The sequence below is a fragment of the Dermochelys coriacea genome, chromosome 2 (assembly GCF_009764565.3).
Source record: "Dermochelys coriacea isolate rDerCor1 chromosome 2, rDerCor1.pri.v4, whole genome shotgun sequence".
NCBI lineage: Eukaryota > Metazoa > Chordata > Testudines > Dermochelyidae > Dermochelys > Dermochelys coriacea.
Window position 1 is genome coordinate 210572650 of NC_050069.1, and position 18007 is coordinate 210590656.

General features: G+C 40.4%; 1 protein-coding gene across 4 annotated transcripts in view; it reads right to left on the reverse strand.

Moving 5' to 3' along the window:
- Positions 1-205: 205 nt before the first annotated feature.
- Positions 206-18007, reverse strand: part of KLHL7 (kelch like family member 7) — a 40697-nt gene continuing 22895 nt past the window's right edge. For 3 of the 4 annotated variants that reach the window (XM_038388316.2, XM_043509184.1, XM_043509183.1), the window contains exons 8-11: positions 7828-8068; positions 4118-4319; positions 3725-3822; positions 206-713 (exon numbers count right to left, since the gene is read on the reverse strand). In XM_038388316.2, coding sequence (XP_038244244.1) covers positions 430-713; positions 3725-3822; positions 4118-4319; positions 7828-8068 — 825 coding nt within the window. In that variant the 3' untranslated portion in view covers positions 206-429. Of the gene's footprint in view, positions 714-3485; positions 3620-3724; positions 3823-4117; positions 4320-7827; positions 8069-18007 lie in introns of all 4 variants that reach the window. The other variant, XR_005290838.2, reaches the window with a different exon arrangement.

The following is an 18007-nucleotide window of genomic DNA, read 5'->3' on the forward strand; positions in this document are numbered from 1 at the left end:
CAGTCATCCAGTTTTAAGAGATCCCTTTGCAACTCTTCACAGTCCGCTTTTCACTTAACTATCTTGAGTCAAGTGAAAGATGAGATTTAGGCTAAACTACATCAAATGCACTAACATTTCCTAACTAACTGGGTGGTGTGGGGTGAGGGTGGAGGTTGTTTGTTTTTTGGCAGAGCCACACAAAAAATATTTTCAAGAGAACTGGTCATGTGTTCTCAGCTATGTTAGCGTAATCTTGAAATACATCCCATCTTTTAAAACAAACTGTAAAAATTAAACTGGTCACATACTGTGTATACAAATATGAGGATTGCATCTCAGTTTTTCAGATTATTCAGTTTAACAAGAATCAATAAAACACAGAAGCAAAGCACCAATGGCCATCTTTTCCAAGTCTCTGAAAAATGTCCCGACCTCTCCTTGAGGCCTTCATGTCTCTAACGTCTCTTCATTTGCTCCACAAGTATCAACAACACAGATTAAACAACTAGTCACTGGGAAAGCACGGACTTTGGAGTTGGCTACCCACTTGTCTGTTTCAGTATTATATTCAAGGATGTGCCCTAATCGGCCCACACCCTGAAAGCCAGCTAGGACATAGACTATAGAGCCCACAGCAGCACACTTCACTGTTACACCCTTCCACGGCATTGGTGACACCATCTTCCATTCATTCATCTTAATATCATAATATTCCACGTTGTCTAGGCCACCTTGAAATGAATCAAACAAGTAACAATTAACAGCAATATGAACACTGCCACCGCTTACATAAAAATCTCACAGAAAATGCCTTTAACCAATAGTAGTAGAGGGCTCTTTAATCTATCATACATCTTCTCCCTGTGGGAGTATTTAGAGAACATACATATTTGTGTAGTGTGGGCATAACCACACATGTGGGTAATGTTTGTGCTACTGGAGTTCCAGTCGTATATCATTTCCAATTATAAATTGCTATTTAATAATTCTTCATTAAAGCTTGCACTCTGGGCTGAAACTTGACATCCAATTTTTTTTTTAAATTAAAATCAACCCCCTTCCCCCCGTTTCTTAGAAGACATGTTCTTTAATTGGGATTAGTTTCTTTTTCTTTCAAAAGAGGGAAGGGGACAGGGGAAGTGCTGAAAAGTAGTTACAAGATCACAAAAAATTTGAATTTATAGCATCTCATCCAAAAATCTGAAAAAGCACTTTAAAAACAGTGCCTCACAACACTATCATCCCTAAGGCAGAGAGGAGTATCGATTCCCAGTCCCAAATTCTAACAGTTTAGATATATGGGATTTTAAGAACACTTTATGACCTGAAGAGATATGGAATCCATGACAACGGCGCTGTTATTATACCACAGTGCCTGCACTGAAAGAAAGTAATTAGTCAATGAGACCAATTTTCACTACAAAAGTTAACTGCAAAATAGTATTTTGGCCTACTGGGTAAGTGGTGTATGTTTTCAAATTGGGTGTTCAACTAGTAGGTTCAGATGATGGAATTTCTAACTCTGATTGTCTTATTGCGTGCACGTAAGATGCACCTACATATACTTCTTTGCACTGGAAACTACTCATTACATTGGAATACCATTAGTAAATATTTTAGGATAGTTTATAATTTGCCATTTAATTAACATTAATCTGAAACAAAATATTCCAATTTTAGCATGAATAAGTAATAATAAATTTAGCATTTGAGTAGTTTTCATCTTCAAAGCACTTTAGAAACATTACCTAATTAACGTTCAACACTTCTTTTAAGTAGATAAATATTATTATTTCTGTTTTACAGGTGGGGAGACATTCAGAGGATAAGAGACTTGCCCAAGACTGCCCAGCAAATCCTATGTTACGTATCCAGGGCAATCGAAACAGGTAGTTTCACCCTTTTTAATTATTGATTTGTAATAATCCTTTAGACTGTAAAATCCTCAGGGGAGTGACTGTATCTTTCTCATAGAGCTAAGCACACTGTTGCCACTTCTCAAAAATATCTAATGAAAAGTAATGAAGTTACCCTCTTGTCAAATGACAAGTTAATCCAGTTAACCCTGTTCTAGAATAGTTTCATTTAAACAGTGGGAACAAGCTTCCCCAAAGTACTTACTACTGGCGGTTCCACCAGATCCAATTTCAAGTAGGAAAGTTTGGGAAGTATCTAGGATACATGGAGGCAGGAAGGGAGGCAACAATGGAGGGAGGAGGGTATGTGTTTGCTGTCACCCCAAAAGTGAAGAAATGGAGATCAATATAAAAATGCAGTTTCTGACACTGCCAGTGTTCAAGAAGTTAAGCTACTAGAGATTTAGCAATTCTTCCAACCTAGCTGCAAGGGAAACCTCCCTCAGCTGTGATCCTGTCAGCGCTCTTAAACTGAGCAAGTGTATGTCTTGCATATCCAGAGAAACCGCACAGGAGGGAGGGGGAACAGAGTACTGAACAAAACAAATAGGTAGGTTAATTATTCTTAATGACTCAGTAAAAGGAATTGGAAGGGAAGGAAAGGAAAGGAAACTGAAAACAAAAGGAAGAGGGTTGTTGAAGAAGCTGCCATCTTTTGCATATGATGTAATAATGAGAGCTCTTAATAACCTGAGGTTGTTCAGATCCCAGAGCTCTTTTCACATAAGAGGGGTGCTTACCCTTGTGTCCTGACTAAATTCCAATTTCAGCCTTTTAATAATACCTTTATGTGACTGCATAGTACCAGATTTCTACTAAGCATACGGCAAAGTTCTAAATGATAGGTTGACTGTATCCTAATTTCTCACCTAGATCAGATTTTACAGTGCGAATATACAAAAAAGGGAATATGAGATAGCTTCTATTCTTATTTTGCATGATTGCCATGCTGCCAAGCAATACATTCCAAAAATAGTAGAAGTAGCTTTATCAATAATTGTAGTGATTTGATGCATGAACAAAAACAAACTAACAAGTGACAGGTTTCAGAGTAGCAGCCATGTTAGTCTATATTCGCAAAAAGAAAAGGAGTACTTGTGGCACCTTAGAGACTAACAAATTTATTTGAGCATAAGCTTTCGTGAGCTACAGCTGTAGCTCACGAAAGCTTATGCTCAAATAAATTTGTTAGTCTCTAAACTAACAAGTGGTCTTCCAAGTTATAAAGCAGCATAATTCCAATTGTAATGTTCATGTTATCAAGATAACTCATCTACTAGTTTAGCTGGAAGACTAGAAACCAGTGTTTTACTCGTCTGCTCATAAGAGTCCTTCAGTTACGTGAACATGACTGCAATGACCTTTCTCTGTCCAATACTGATTAGTTGTTTGCTTCAACCTTCCTCCTCCCTCACAGTCTCTTTACCTTAGCTTCGCTCCACACCTGCCCCTCTAATCTTCTTCTACCCCATCCTGATCCCTCCAGTTGATCCCCTTCTTAAGTAAATCCACCGCCCCCACCAAAAATTGTGGAACTTGTATGCTGTTTGCCACTATCACATTGTTCACTCTGCTAGTGTGTTTTACCTTTTCTCCCACCCTGTGTCTGTCTTGTCTATTTAGTTTGTAAGATCTTCAGGACAAGGAGTATCTGTTACTCTGTTTGCTCACTCAGTGTTTAGCACAATGGGGCTCTATTCCTGGTCGGTCTTTAGGTACTACTGTAATAAAACATGATTATTAATCATTAATAACTTGTATGTGTAAAGAATATGGTCAGAAACAATATTTTATGGATAAATCGAAGAGTTAAAAAAACTGAATACCTAAGCCATTTTGTCCACCCACAGCAAATATTTTGTCTTTTACAAACACCAGCCCATGATTCTTCCTGGCTTCTATCATTGGACACAGCTCAGTCCACCTGAGAGGGAAAAAAAAAAAAAAAAGTTACTCGCCTAGTTCTTGGTCATTTATTTACATTTCTTTCCCATCTTCTGGGATTGGGGAAAGGTAAGAAATGGAGGAGGAAAGCTGCCTAAAGCACAGACCTCCAGTTTGCAGCCAGTCAGTCAAATATCCCATGTTCCTATTCACTGTTCCTGTCCCTTCCTCAGTAACTGCACAATTCTTCCTGGTTGTCTATAGTTTAGCTATTTAAAAAGCGAGCAAGTCCACAAGAGCTGCTAGTGACAAAGGGCGTTAGCACTGGTACATACGTTTCTGTTGCTGGATCATAAACTTCACAGGAATTCAGGACCCTTCCAGAAACATTGTTTCCCAAGCTTCCTCCACATACGTAAATCAGGCCATTCGCCTCCACCATCCCATGACTGCAACGCTGAGTCAGCATGCTGGGCTTTGTGTGCCAGCTTTCTGTTCTTGTATCATAGCATTCAAATAAATACAGAGCAGAATTTCCTTCAAGAAAACAAAGTACTATTTACTTTAGCAGTTGCATTTGAAAAGACAAACTGAACAATACTGAGTCAATACTTCAATCACTAGTAAAAAAGGAAAGCTGGTTTCTATCCCGCTCCTCTCTACCTCACCTCCCTAAAAATCCCCCCCAAAACTAGCTGGCCTTAAATCTGGGATAAGTTTTGATATCTGTACTTTAAAATTTAATGAAAGGCATTTGGATAGCTCAGGGAGGTGGATTAAAAGAAGAAATGAACAGAGACACGAGAGAGTACATTTACACGTAATTGATAAAATGATAGTTTATCTGATGTCAGCTTCATTATTTAAAATGGGCTGAACTCTTAGATGCCACAGTCAAAATTGATAAAGACTTGTAAACTGTCTTTGCACAGATTCATACAAAACAACATGATTCACACGACAATACACAGCATGATTAATTCACTCCATAACGTTTGGTCACAATGTATTCTTTTTGGAATGATGTGGCTATATTAAGTTATAGCTTACTTCCATGTGATTAGTGACCACTTAACTACAAAGCTACCATTTGATGTTGTACTTCTTTTCTGGGGATGGCAAGATGGCATGTGCCTCTCACTTTCTAAAGGTCCTGTATCAGTGCCCTTCCCTTGAAAGGCCCAATCCAGTTCCTTCTGAAGTCAATAGAAAGCGTCCTATTGATTGCAACAGTAATTCAATGATACTTTAGCACCAGCTTAAGTGCTTGTCTGAACTACGGCCCAATTGAAGAAGGTTGGATATGGTTTCCTCTAGCTACTCTGTCATTTTAACTCTTCATTCCATCAGATACCATCACTCAACTGAAGGCAAGGTATTTCCCCCTCTACTCTACCAAGACTGAGCATGCTACTTCTGCAGAACTCCAAACTCTTGCCTGACTTGGGAGGTAGGGATCCAAACCCTTGGAACCCATGTGGCAGAGCATTACATTTTCACTAGGCCACCAGGCCTGCATAGACTTCTATGAAATATTATATATATATATAAATATATATCATCAGACTAGCCAAACTGCACATTAACTAATTATGAAACAGGCTGTGTCACACCTTAGTTCCGTTTAGCAGGGACAACATGGGATAATAAACAATCATAAAGCTAAACTTACACACGGAATGGAGCATATTCTTTTTTATATAAATATACACACTCATTAACACTAATGGGAATTGTGCAAGTTAGCATTAACAGGAATGGCCACAGAACTTTATTTAAAAAAGTCTGAAATACAACATCAGTTCTGAATACATTATCAATACAATATAAATGAATCTCTCTCTTTGTCTAAATAAAGTACAGAGTTCCATCACTTGCAATAGCTAACAAAATTTTTCAAGTTAAAACTAAAATGCACTGCCACCAAAGCAATAAGGGGGAAAGAGGCCCTATTAGCCAAAGTAGTATACAGTGAATAAATAGAAATCAGCCAGTGAAATGCTCAACCTGGATTAAATTGGTCCCATGCTTTTCAGACTCTTATCATAGCCAAGCCAACAACACACAACAAGGTACTGGCTTGTTGAGTTTATTGAAAAATCTGTAATTTACAACTAAGTATTATAGGAAGATTAGGGGAAAAAATCTTTAGATATAAGACAGGTTAAAAATGTTACTTATTCACTCTGATCTTAAACAGGATGGTAAAAGTTTGTCACAGTTTGAATAAAAATATTCTTCTGGACAGTTGGCCAATATGTTTGTCAAAGATTCCAAAATACACTGCCAAAATTAATTCTAATAGAATAGTAAGAGGAGAACTAAATTAGCTTGAATGTTTATAGTGAGAAAAGGAGAACTATACATTTTATTTAACTGAAAAACACACAAATCCTAGAACAGTTTCCTATTACGGTGTATTAACTTCACATGATATGCTGGGCAAAAAAGCCTATACAGTCAAAGTTTTGGTCACACTACTTTCATGGACTGTTGTTTTGGACAGAGAAGGCTAGGGTCTGAATATCACAGCATGAGATGAGTAAATGATTTGAAAAAGAGGGAAAACAGTTATTTCATATGAAAAGAAAAGGAGTACTTGTGGCACCTTAGAGACTAACAAATTTATTAGAGCATAAGCTTTCGTGAGCTACAGCTCACTTCATCGGATGCATTTGGTGGAAAAAAAACAGCTCACGAAAGCTTATGCTCTAATAAATTTGTTAGTCTCTAAGATGCCACAAGTACTCCTTTTCTTTTTGCGAATACAGACTAACACAGCTGCTACTCTGAAACCAGCTATTTCATATGTACAACACTAGATGGCAGCTATGAACTGCTGCCTTATCAATTGCAAAGTCAAACCCGATGAAGCATTTTAAAATCAAATACTATCTAAATATCACAACTTCCTATCAAGGGAATAATATTTCAGTGTTAAGCACTGATGATGATGGTGCTTTATCTTCTGCTTGCTTTATTCTGTAGCAAAGCAGAACTCAAAATGACTTAATATGAATGGTACTGTCACAGTATTAGATATTTTGGCAGACTGCAGAGCTTTTAGCTCTTACACAGCAATAAACTGTGTGATTCTACATACATTACATTGCAACAATTGGTCTGATGCAGACCTTACTTACATCAGGCATAAATTAGGCACAAGCCAATTGAAATACATTGAGTTAATACTAAACTTTGAAATCAGAACCAGGGCACCTGTCTTGGCAATAGTTTTATCTTCCTCTGTGGTTTACAGGATCTTTTTGACTGTTACACAGTCAAATATCTGTTTCTGAAGGAGAAAGTTAGCTTCTGACTCATTAACTGAAATTAACAGAGAATGAGAGAAAAACAAAACCAGCAAGAAGCAACTTTTTTCAACAAATAATCCCCTAAAATTGGGGGATAGGAAATCTCTCTTTCCATGAACAGTTAAGTACAGTTTTCCCTCCAATAAAAACATATAGCTTTTGAAAATACTATATAGTTACATTAAATGGCATTATTAAGATGGCTGATATTTGGGCTTCATATTTATTAGGCCCATTATGGTAAGACTATTAACAGAAATCTTATTCACACTAGCTACCCAAATGCAATGTCTTGGTGCTGCATTCGCTGTGACAAAAAAATCTTGGGCCACGTTCTGCTATTACTGAACCAAAAGTCAATGGAATTCTCTGGAGTTACACCAGTAAACAAAGAACAGAATTTGACCCCCAAAATGTATTTGCTTGCAGCTACTTTACTCCAGGCAGTTGCAGTAATTTCTTTCTGACACAAATAAAAGATAGACTGTTAATTTTTACTCAGTAAAATAGCATCTAAAAATGCAATAGAAATTGATAAAACCTCTCAGCATCTGGGAAAAGAGAGCCTATTATTGAACAGAAGAACTTTATAGTCTACTATTACAGCAACATGTATAGATTCTATTCAAACAAGGAAGTCATGCAACTAAAAAGCATTTAATGTATTTTGGGTTGGATTTTTTTTGTTTGTTTTTGTTTTTTTTAAAAAAAAAAAAAAGATTGTGTCTTACCCACTTCTGAACCACCAGATGTATAAATTTTGCCCTCCGCAGCACAGGCTGCAAGGCTATCTCGAGGTGTTGGAGGTCCCAGTTTGGAATACCAGCTATCCTTCACCACATTGTAGCAGTCCATTCGCTTTATAGGGAAGAGTTGGGAGCCACCCAAAATATAAACTACATTGTCCCAGAAGACACAAGCTGCATCTCTGCGCTTTTCAAAGGGACATCGGATGTCTGTCCAGCTGTAATCCTGCATTATAAAGAACAGGTAATGTCTACCTGCAGTGAGAGTTTTCAAACAAACAAAGATTTTTCACAGAGATTTAGACATGATCAATTTTAAGGTTCCTTTTCAAAACAAAACACCAGTACTGTGAATTGAAGAACACTCCTTAGGCACATACATTTTGAAAAATTCTCTTAGACACACATGCAGTTAGCTTCAATGAACCACGGCAGTACCAATTTCTATTTTCTTCTTCCTTTTGTGCACCCAAAACAGCTTCCTGAGAACTGAGACTTTAATAAAAGCACAAAAAAACCCAAAACACAGATTTGACCTCCTACCATCATCATGTCAGAAACTATACATCTTGTCCATGGGTTTCTTTTATGGGACTGGAAGAAGACATCTGATACAGAGAAAGAACACACTACAGAATAAAAATATGCCCAATTTTACAAAAGAATGTTAAAAGTTTGTATCTCACATTGAGCTCTAATTGCTATGACAGCTAGGAGCTTGTTTACAATATTTATCAACATGTTATACACAGCTATCCACAGTGGATAGCTCTAATAAAAACTGATAATGCTGCGGGCAGAAATCAGGGATCTGAGCTCTAACAGACTGCAAGAAGACACAAGCACCAAACACGGTGGTAATGAGCAGGGGACCTTCACTGGGAAAGTCCTAGAAACATCCAACCAAGGAGTGATGGCATATAGCACAAGAGGCACACAGTGATGGCATATAGCACAAGAGGCAGCTTTTGAACAGCTACATCTCAGATCGTTCAGAGCTTTAAAAGATTTTCACCAACAGCTTGAATTGCACCCAGTGGTGCACAGGGAGCCAGTGAAGAGATTTGAACATAGGGATTACATGTGCATCACCCTACTCCACTCAGATGGAGGGTGGCTGAGTTCTGCACTAGCTAAAGTTGCTGGGCGGTCTTCAAGATAACCTTAAGTATATGTATTAAAGGAGATAGCATGAATGATACCTTGATCAGACATGGAGAAAGAAATGTTTCAGAGTAGCAGCTGTGTTAGTCTGTATTCGCAAAAAGAAAAGGAGTACTTGTGGCATCTTAGAGACTAACAAATTTATTTGAGCATAAGCTTTCGTGAGCTACAGCTCACTTCATTGGATGCATTCGGTGGAAAATACAGTGGGGAGATTGATATACACACACACAGAACATGAAACAATGGGTTTTATCATACACGCTGTAAGGACAGTGATCACTTAAGAAGAGCTATTACCAGCAGGAAGTGGGGGGGAGGAGGAAAACCTTTTATGGTGATAATCAAGGTGAGCCATTTCCAGCAGTTAACAAGAACATCTGAGGAACAGTGGGGGGTGGAAGGGGAGAAATAACATGGGGAAATAGTTTTACTTTGTGTAATGACCCATCCACGCCCAGTCTCTATTCAAGCCTAAATTAACTGTATCCAGTTTGCAAATTAATTCCAATTCAGCAGTCTCTCATTGGAGTCTGTTTTTGAAGTTTTTTTTGTTGAAGGACAGCCACTCTCTCCTCGTGTTTTTTTTTGCCTATATAGACTAACACAGCTACAACTCTGAAATAAAGGGCTGGGAGTATTCAGCTGATGAGATGAGCCGCAGGAGAAAGGTTCTGTCCTGTGACCGGCCCTGAAGGGAGAAGGTAGCAGGAAAGGAGACTCCTCTGGCAGGCCCTAGAAAAGGCCAAAACCCAGGCAGATGGCCAGGAGGGAGATTAGGAATCAGGATCCAGTCTGGTAAGAAAGGCTCCAGGGAGAAGCCTTGAGGGTCAGCAGCTTGGATCGGAGGTAGGCCTCTGGAGAGAAAAATCTGTCAGTGCCCCACAAGAGTGGGGCAAAAGGGCCCCCCAAGGGTGGTGGAAGACCATTCTATTTTCTGTTACCTTTGGGACCGCTGTTTATCAGCATGATGCTGTATGGAATTTGGGGGACACTATGGATGTTATGAACATTAATATTTCAAAATTGCAATGAGTTGTGCCAGATATGTAAGATATCTGCAAAAATGATATAATTTGCCAAATATGATAATCTCATATATGTATTTGAATCACCTTTGCGTTATGGATATGTATGTCTGTATTACAAAACTTGTACTATGCTTCTGGGTGACACTCCCAGAGAGTTTGGCATCAGTACTGCCTAGCCTGCTTGATGGCCCATTAAAGACCATGAGCTATACAACTGACCCATTGAGAGAAGGCAGATACACCTTATAATTCAGCAAGGCATACAAGGACATGCCTATGGACAGAAAAGGCTTCCAAGCCACGTACTGGGCAGCTTGTGTTTGAAACAAAGGAAGCACAAGCCGCATAGCAAAAGACTATAAAAGGCAGCTATATCGTCTCCATTTTGTCTCCAATCCTGCTTCTTACCTCGGATGAACTTGGCTACAAACTGAAGCTCTGAACAAACGACTGAATGATCCATCCAAGTTGTGGATGTATTTCAGAGGGACTTTCAAGCCAGCAAACTCACCAATACTACTAGGAACCTCATGGACTTTGAATCTTTGTATGTATGTGACTATTCTACCATTTAACAACTCTCTTCTTGTTCTTTTTCTTTACAATAAACCTTTAGTTTTAGACACTAAAGGATTGGCTGGCAGGGTGGTATTTTGGGTAAGATCCAAACCTGTTCTGACTGGTAACGTGGCTGACCCTTTGGGGTCAGAACAACATTTTTGTATATGTGAGCAGAGTTTTTTAAAATAACTTCTCACTGTACTGGACCTAGGTGCTGACTGGGAGCTAGAGAACTGGAATGCAATAAAAGGGTTGTGGGATTTCTTTTTTTGCTTCTTGATAACCAGTGTGGGGGGTCAGAAGCACAGTCTGTGACTGGTTGGGGAGTTTAACTTCAGTGTTATCCACCAGTCTTGGAAGCATCTGCTCTCCCTTTTGCAGCCTGCCCTGACTTTCGCATTCCCAGTGAGGGCTGCCCCAGGCATCGTGGATCACAATCAGTAAAGCCACATGAGGATGCTGTTTAGGCTGACCCTCCCAACAGCCTCCAGAGAAGGTATGCTACAGCATTGGAAGAAAAGCCTAAGTAAGGAATACTTAAACCTCAAGTTCTCTTGCTTTGTGCAAGATCATCCTCTTTTCTACTTGATTTCATTGCAAAAAGCTTCTCTCCCTCAACTGCAGAGGAGATCTAGTGGGTTTGACCCGCTTCAGCATGAGGAGAGGCTTCAACATGCCAGTGGGGCTTTGGCATATGCAGGGCCCGGCTCCTGGCCAGCGCCCCAGGCCCTAGGGTCTTGGGCCTGGGCTTTCCTGGGGCACTGGCCCAGCCACAGGCAGCGGGGGAAGGAAGGAGGCTGCAGGCCAGGCTGTTGGTGAGCTGACCGCTCCGACCAGGGGCTGGTTCTCCACACAGCACTGGGAGTGGGATGTGCCCCGCTGGATGGGATATGGAGGAGCAGTGGGGCTGGGTGGGGATGATGGGGCAAAGCCATAGGTGCACCCCCCTGCCCAGCCCCATTTCCAACCGCTTCCCCAAAGTCCCTGCCCCAACTCCACCCCCTCCCTGCCCCATTGGACCCCTCCCAAAATCCTCAACCCAGCCCCACCTCCTCCCCACTCCCACGGGTGTTCTGCAGCGGAAAGCACTGGGAGCTAGGGGAAAAAGCGGGCATGCGGAGCGGAGGTGAGCTGGGGCGGGGAACTGCCGGTGGGTGTAGAGCACCAATTTTTCCCTGTGGGTGCTCCAGCCCTGGAGCACCCATGGAGTCAGCACTTATGGGCAAAGCAGGGAGAGGACAGTGAGAGGGGAAGCACATAAAGGGCCAATGCGTAAGCAGCAGAGGCGACATGTAATCGGATGCCATCTGGCGCCTGCTCACACTCACCAACCACCGCAGCTCGCAGCCAGTGCCTCCTGAAAACAGGAAGGAGGGCAGGACCCTGCTGGCCGAGAGCCAGCATACAGCGGGGGGCTGTGCTGACAGACCAGCGGGGGGAGTGGCCGGCCCCACACGCTGCATCTTCACCCCGCCACCAAACTTGCACACCCACCCCCCTTGTTGGCCACTGGACCCCTTCCCCATCACCGCTGGTGAGCTGGCAAGCAGGGATCCAGCCAGAACTGATGGGAAGGGGCGAGACAGAAAATATGGGATGATTTACCCGTTTTTAAGAAAGAGTTGGGACACCTGCAGGAGAGCTTAAATATGGGACTGTCCCTTTAAAAAACGGGATATCTGGTCTTCCTAATGATGCACCACTCTTTCCCCCTCTTAGTGAGGGAAGGGCATGCATCACAGGAGCCCTTAGCCATGGTGCATCTAGGAAAGCAGAATTTAACTTTAAAAAGGACACTTAATTAACTAAATAGCAAGTTGACAAAAGGTAGAAATAGCTTCCAATCACTCCTCCTAATTTCTGTGCCAATGTGTGCAATCACATTTTTTTTAATTTTTAAATGGTTTTCCTCTTCCCCATTTTATGACAAAGGAAAAAAAGAAACAGGAAAACTGACTAGAAGTTTGTACAGGAGATATTCTGCATTTGATAGCACTTTGTATACTAAATAAAGAACCTGAAAGAAATCTTTTGCACCTTGTTATTTACACTTATTTGTAACACTAGTAGAGAAAACATTTTAGGGAGACGTGCAATTTTTGCAAGTTGATTGTGTCCCTTTAACACTCAAGTTTCTTCACTTCTGTGGGATTTAAATGATATTTTATCTCCTACAATAGCAGATGTCATGCAACCACCATGTTGTTACTCTATTACATTTTTTTAGTATTACTCCAAGGAGGCTACTCAACAATCTAATCTGGAGAAGTATTATATAATCACAGCAAGGGATGACTCAGACAAAGGGAAAGGCAGGACTTTCCAAGGTTAAACAGCAGCTAAATCCCAAAATAAAAGGATAGCAACATGGGACTCAATGATCCTTCTATAACCTGTAGAAGACACTAACTGGGATCCCTGTGGGTTTATTTAATGATAATGTTCTAAGGCCCCAGTCCAGCAAAGCCCTTAAGCACCTGCTTTGCTGACTGAGGGCATTAACAACAATGTTGTTAATTAAGAAATTAATTCCTTTGTGATTTGTCATCTGAAATTCCTTCCTACGTGGTGGTGGGGTTTTGTTTGTTTGTTTTTAAAATATTGATGACAGGTTGAGGAAGATGCTTAATCACCCTCTTTGAAGGCAATGCTCCTTCCCACCAAATAGCTCCCCCTTCCAAATTACTGGATTAGAAACAATCTTTAGCAGTGTTTCTTCAATAGGAAGAAACTCTCTACATTAAAGTTAAATATGAAGGACTACCTCACTATCAAACCTGTGTGCAGCAGGCAGCATATAACTGAGTTTCATTCTTTACTAAGGCCCTGTAAAGATTTACATATGTGCTTAACTTTTTGCACTGAGAGCAGTTCTACTGATTTCAATGAGATCACTGGCAATATGTAAAATTAAGCATGTGCGCCAATCTTTGCAGGATTAGAGCCTTAGATTGCAAACGCTTTGTCCGTGTGCATATACCACGTCAAACATACTGGGGCCTTGATCCTTGCTTGGTGGCTTCTAGGCCATACCGCAATACTAATTTAATAAAAGATTAATTACAGTGCTGCTTGAGAGACTTATTAAAAGCTCTTTCAGTATTGTTGGTGTTGAGTAAATACAGAACTGCTCAACAACATATACCAAATGGAACATCTAATATATGGCTAGTTAGCAGCACAAGTGTATGAGCACCAGTCAGTGTTTACAGAATGCTTTTACCCAGTCTTTTATTCTCAGATCCCCAATTACCCACTTGTCGCTCCTCTTTAATGTCCCACCTTCAATGTCCCACCATATAACTCAGGAGGAGTTCTTCTGACCAAGCAGGGCTACACAAAGCTCCATCCACAGTCAAATAATTCTGACCTTGTGATGGGTCAGAGTAATTGTTGCAGAACACTGGAAAATTCAAAAGGCTCCATGTGGTCTGACTCAAACCATTTTACTTGTAATATCTCATTTAGGTTTTGGTTGAAGATCACCTGACAGCAAACACAACCTTTCTTCAAGTTGCAAGTTATTGCCTTGCAGCACACACAGAACATATATCAGGGGCTTTTACAAGATTAAGCCTTCAAAAAAAAAATCTAGGGATTCTGTACTAGTTTATATAGTTATTAATGGGTCTTCACCCCTTTTACCTCAATTAACAGGAAGTACTTATTATGGAATTTAGCCTTTTTATTATTAGTTATGTTGGCAAAGAGACTGGATAAGCCAAGATAACAGAACTACCAATTAATGACTGAACCTGTAGTACTCAGAGCCAGTTTCCATTCTGCCTTAAAATAATTTCATACTTTACCTATGTGATCTGAGATTAAGAGAAAGAATTTGATCTAACACAGAGAGTTCAAAGCACATTGCATACATCACAGCCTTGTTAAAATGTCCGAAAAAAGTAATTGTTTGAAGAGGATAAATAGACTGATCAAAGATAATAGGTATGTTCTCAAACGTGGATTGCACCTTTCTGAACAACTCCTTGCTGGGAATTCATCATTTTACCCTGGAAATGATATTCTAGCATATAAATATCTACTCTGTTTCCTACGAAGACAGTGTTCATATATATCTTTCTTTAGTATGTGAATCAAGTGATCAGAGGGGTAAAGTGTAATTATTTAGGAGTCCACAGTTCCTAATAGCAGTACATCATTGGAGACAGAGAATTTAAGTGCTCTTAGAGCCAAGTGACAGATGCAGGTATAGGAAAGAGCAAGTCTGGTTAAATTTTCCTGGATTTCAAGGGAGACATCTGTGCGCAAAAAAAAAAAAAGGAGACATGGAATGAAAGCCTAATCCTAGTGAAGTCAATGAGAATTTTGCCATTCCGCTTCAAATGGAACCCAAGATTTTATCCAGGGACTCCTACATTCTGAATCATAGCTTCCATGGCCTCAAATGGCCCTTCATAGTTGACCAAAAACACACACCACATACAGCCATGTAACATATATTCGATATGCCAATTTTACAGCAATAAGTCTGATATGGTATATTCCTATGTGGTATTTTTATAAAAACACATCACCCCAATAAGTTTTTAAAATAGATATCAATGTGTTTTAGGATTCTTGTGTGCGTTGGGGTGACAGTGGAGAGCATAGATAATCTTTCTGTAAGCAGCTGAGGTTACCAGAGCATATATACACTGCATACCATCCAAATTTACTCCCTTCCTGCAGTTTGAGATTTATCAGTAACTGAAATAAAAAAAATTAGCATTATACCAAAATAAAGAAATAAAAATCAATAAAGCACATATTAAATGGATTAAGAACTGGCTAACTGACAGTTCTCAAAAATTAGTCAAGGGAGAATCATCACTGAATGGGGACGTTTCACTGTGGGATTCCACAGGGATCAGTACTAGGCTCCATGCTATTCCATATTTTCATCAATGATCTGGAAGTAAATATAAAATCACCACTGATACCATTTTCTAATGATACTTAGATTGGTGGAATGGTAAATGATGAACACAGGGCAGTCACACAGAGCAACCTGGATTGCTCGGTCGGCTTGGTCCATTCAAACAAAATACACCTTAATACAGTAGAGTCGCATCTTACGCAGGGGTTAGGTTCTAAAGTCAGCGCGTAAGGAAAAATTGCGTATAGTCAAAATTACCCTTGAAAATCCCTTAAATCGCCCATAAAGTACAGTATATTGCACATGGTTTTGTGTATACAACCCTGTACAGTAATATGTATAAATGTATAATGTATACAGTAATGTACAGTATATAATAAAGAGTACATATGCAAAATATAATTTTACAGTACTGTATTTTTAATTACAGGGGGTCATCAGGGATTGATGTTGATCCAGGAGACAGAGGTGATGGAGAGCATGGGTGACGGAAAGCGAGTCGTAGACGAAGAGATTGGCTCTGGTTCAGCTCGAGAAGTTGATTGCATAGGCTCATCTGCTGCCGGTTGTTTTTCCTTGAAAAACATGGTGATCGGCAACTGTCGCTGTTGTCTCTTGAGCTGCTCAAACATTTCTTGATATGGTCTGAAATCGTCCGTAATACTACATGTGATTTTGAGGCTTCGTTCCATAGAGGGATCGTATTCAGAAATTAAATCATTCAAGTGTTTCGCTGCTTGGAACACTTCAGCAAATTTATGAAGATTCCAGTTTGCTGGTTCTTCCTGTTCGTCGTCATCTTCTGTAGACAATTTTATCAGTTCCTCTAACTCTCATCAGTCAATGTTTCTCTATGGCTCTCAATTAATTCTTCAATTTCTTCCTCAAGGATGTCGACGAAGCCATTACCACCCACTTGCCTGGCCACATGAACAATGCGTTTCCACTTCTTTGTCAGTGGGTAGGAAACCCTTAAAATCATTCACACATTCTTTCCATAGGTTTCGCCAACATGCATTGACTGTTTCAGGCTTGATTGCATCCATTGCCCGTTTAATATAAGTGATGCAATCGGCAATGTTGAAGGACTTCCAAACACTCCATCACATTAAGATTGGGATCAGCATCCCTAGGGCTACGTATCCGTGAGAACGTAAGCCTTGTGTATGTGGCCTTGAAACAGCAAATACGCCTTGGTCGAGAGGTTGGAGGTGTATTGGGGGGGAGAAAGACAACTTCAACGTCGGTATGTGCAAACTGGAGTGCTGTAGGGTGGCCAGGAGCATTGTCTATGATCATCAAAACTTTAAAGTCAAGTCCTTTCTCTTCGAGGTGCTGCTTGACCTCCGGAATGAAACACTTGTGGAACCAATCCAGAAATAATGCTGCTATCACCCAAGCCTTTTTATTTGATTGCCAGAACACAGGGAGGAGTTTTTTGTTCTTGCCTTTTAGGGCATGGGGATTTGCAGCCCAGTAGAGCAAGCCTGGCTTTATTAAATGCCCAGCCGCATTGCCACAAAATAACAGTCACACGGTCTTTAGCTGCTTTGAAGCCAGGGGCTTGTCCTTCTGATTTTGAAATGTAAGTGCAGTTGGGCATTTGTTTTTTTCCAGAAGAGCCCAGTCTCGTCAGCATTAAAAGCTTGTTCTGGAAGATAGCCCTTTTCTTCTATGATTTTGTTTAATTGTTCAGGGTAGGCTTTTGCTGCCTCTTCATTGGCAGATACAGCTTCACCAGTAGTCTGCACGTTTTTGAGGTTGAAGCGCTTCCTAAAACTGTTAAGCCAACCTTGTCTGGCTTTAAATTCCTTATCATCAGAAGGCTGTCCCTCTTCGGCAAGAAGTTTGAACAGCGTGTAGAGGCTAAGAGCCTTTTCTTGCAACATGTTGCCATCGATAGGCACACGTTTGCGGATCACGTCTTCCAGCTATAAGTTTAATGCCTTTTCAGTCTTCACTAAAGTCTTATCATGCACCTGGCTCATCACCTCAGCTGTTATTGGAGCACTTGATGCCGCAGCTTGACAAATTTCTCTCTCTCTAATCTTGATGGCACGGATGCTAGATTTGTTGCAGCCGTATTTACGCGCCACGTTGGAGACTGACATACCATCTCTTAATAAGTCCAACACAGCCAGTTTTTGCTCCAGCATTGGAACAGATCGCTGTTTCTTCTGTTGAGCACCAGATGAAGTAGTTGGCTTACGTTTAGGGGCCATGTTATATGAAAAATACGTATCTTTAAACACTAGAATCACACTCAGCGCAGCGAGATGCTCACACTATGAGAGGCATATGGGAACTGAGACTGACTGAGGGAACAGTATATTCACATCTCCCATCTCACGCTCACTCTGGGGCATACGCACATTGAGTGGAATGGTGGGTGGAATCGCCCGCACTATTTACAGGTATCTTGTTTTTTGTTTTTGCCGAGCGCATACAGTTGAATTCATGTAAGTTAAATGCGTGTATGATGCGACTCACCTGTACAGCCAAATGCAAAGTGATATATGTAGGAACAAGG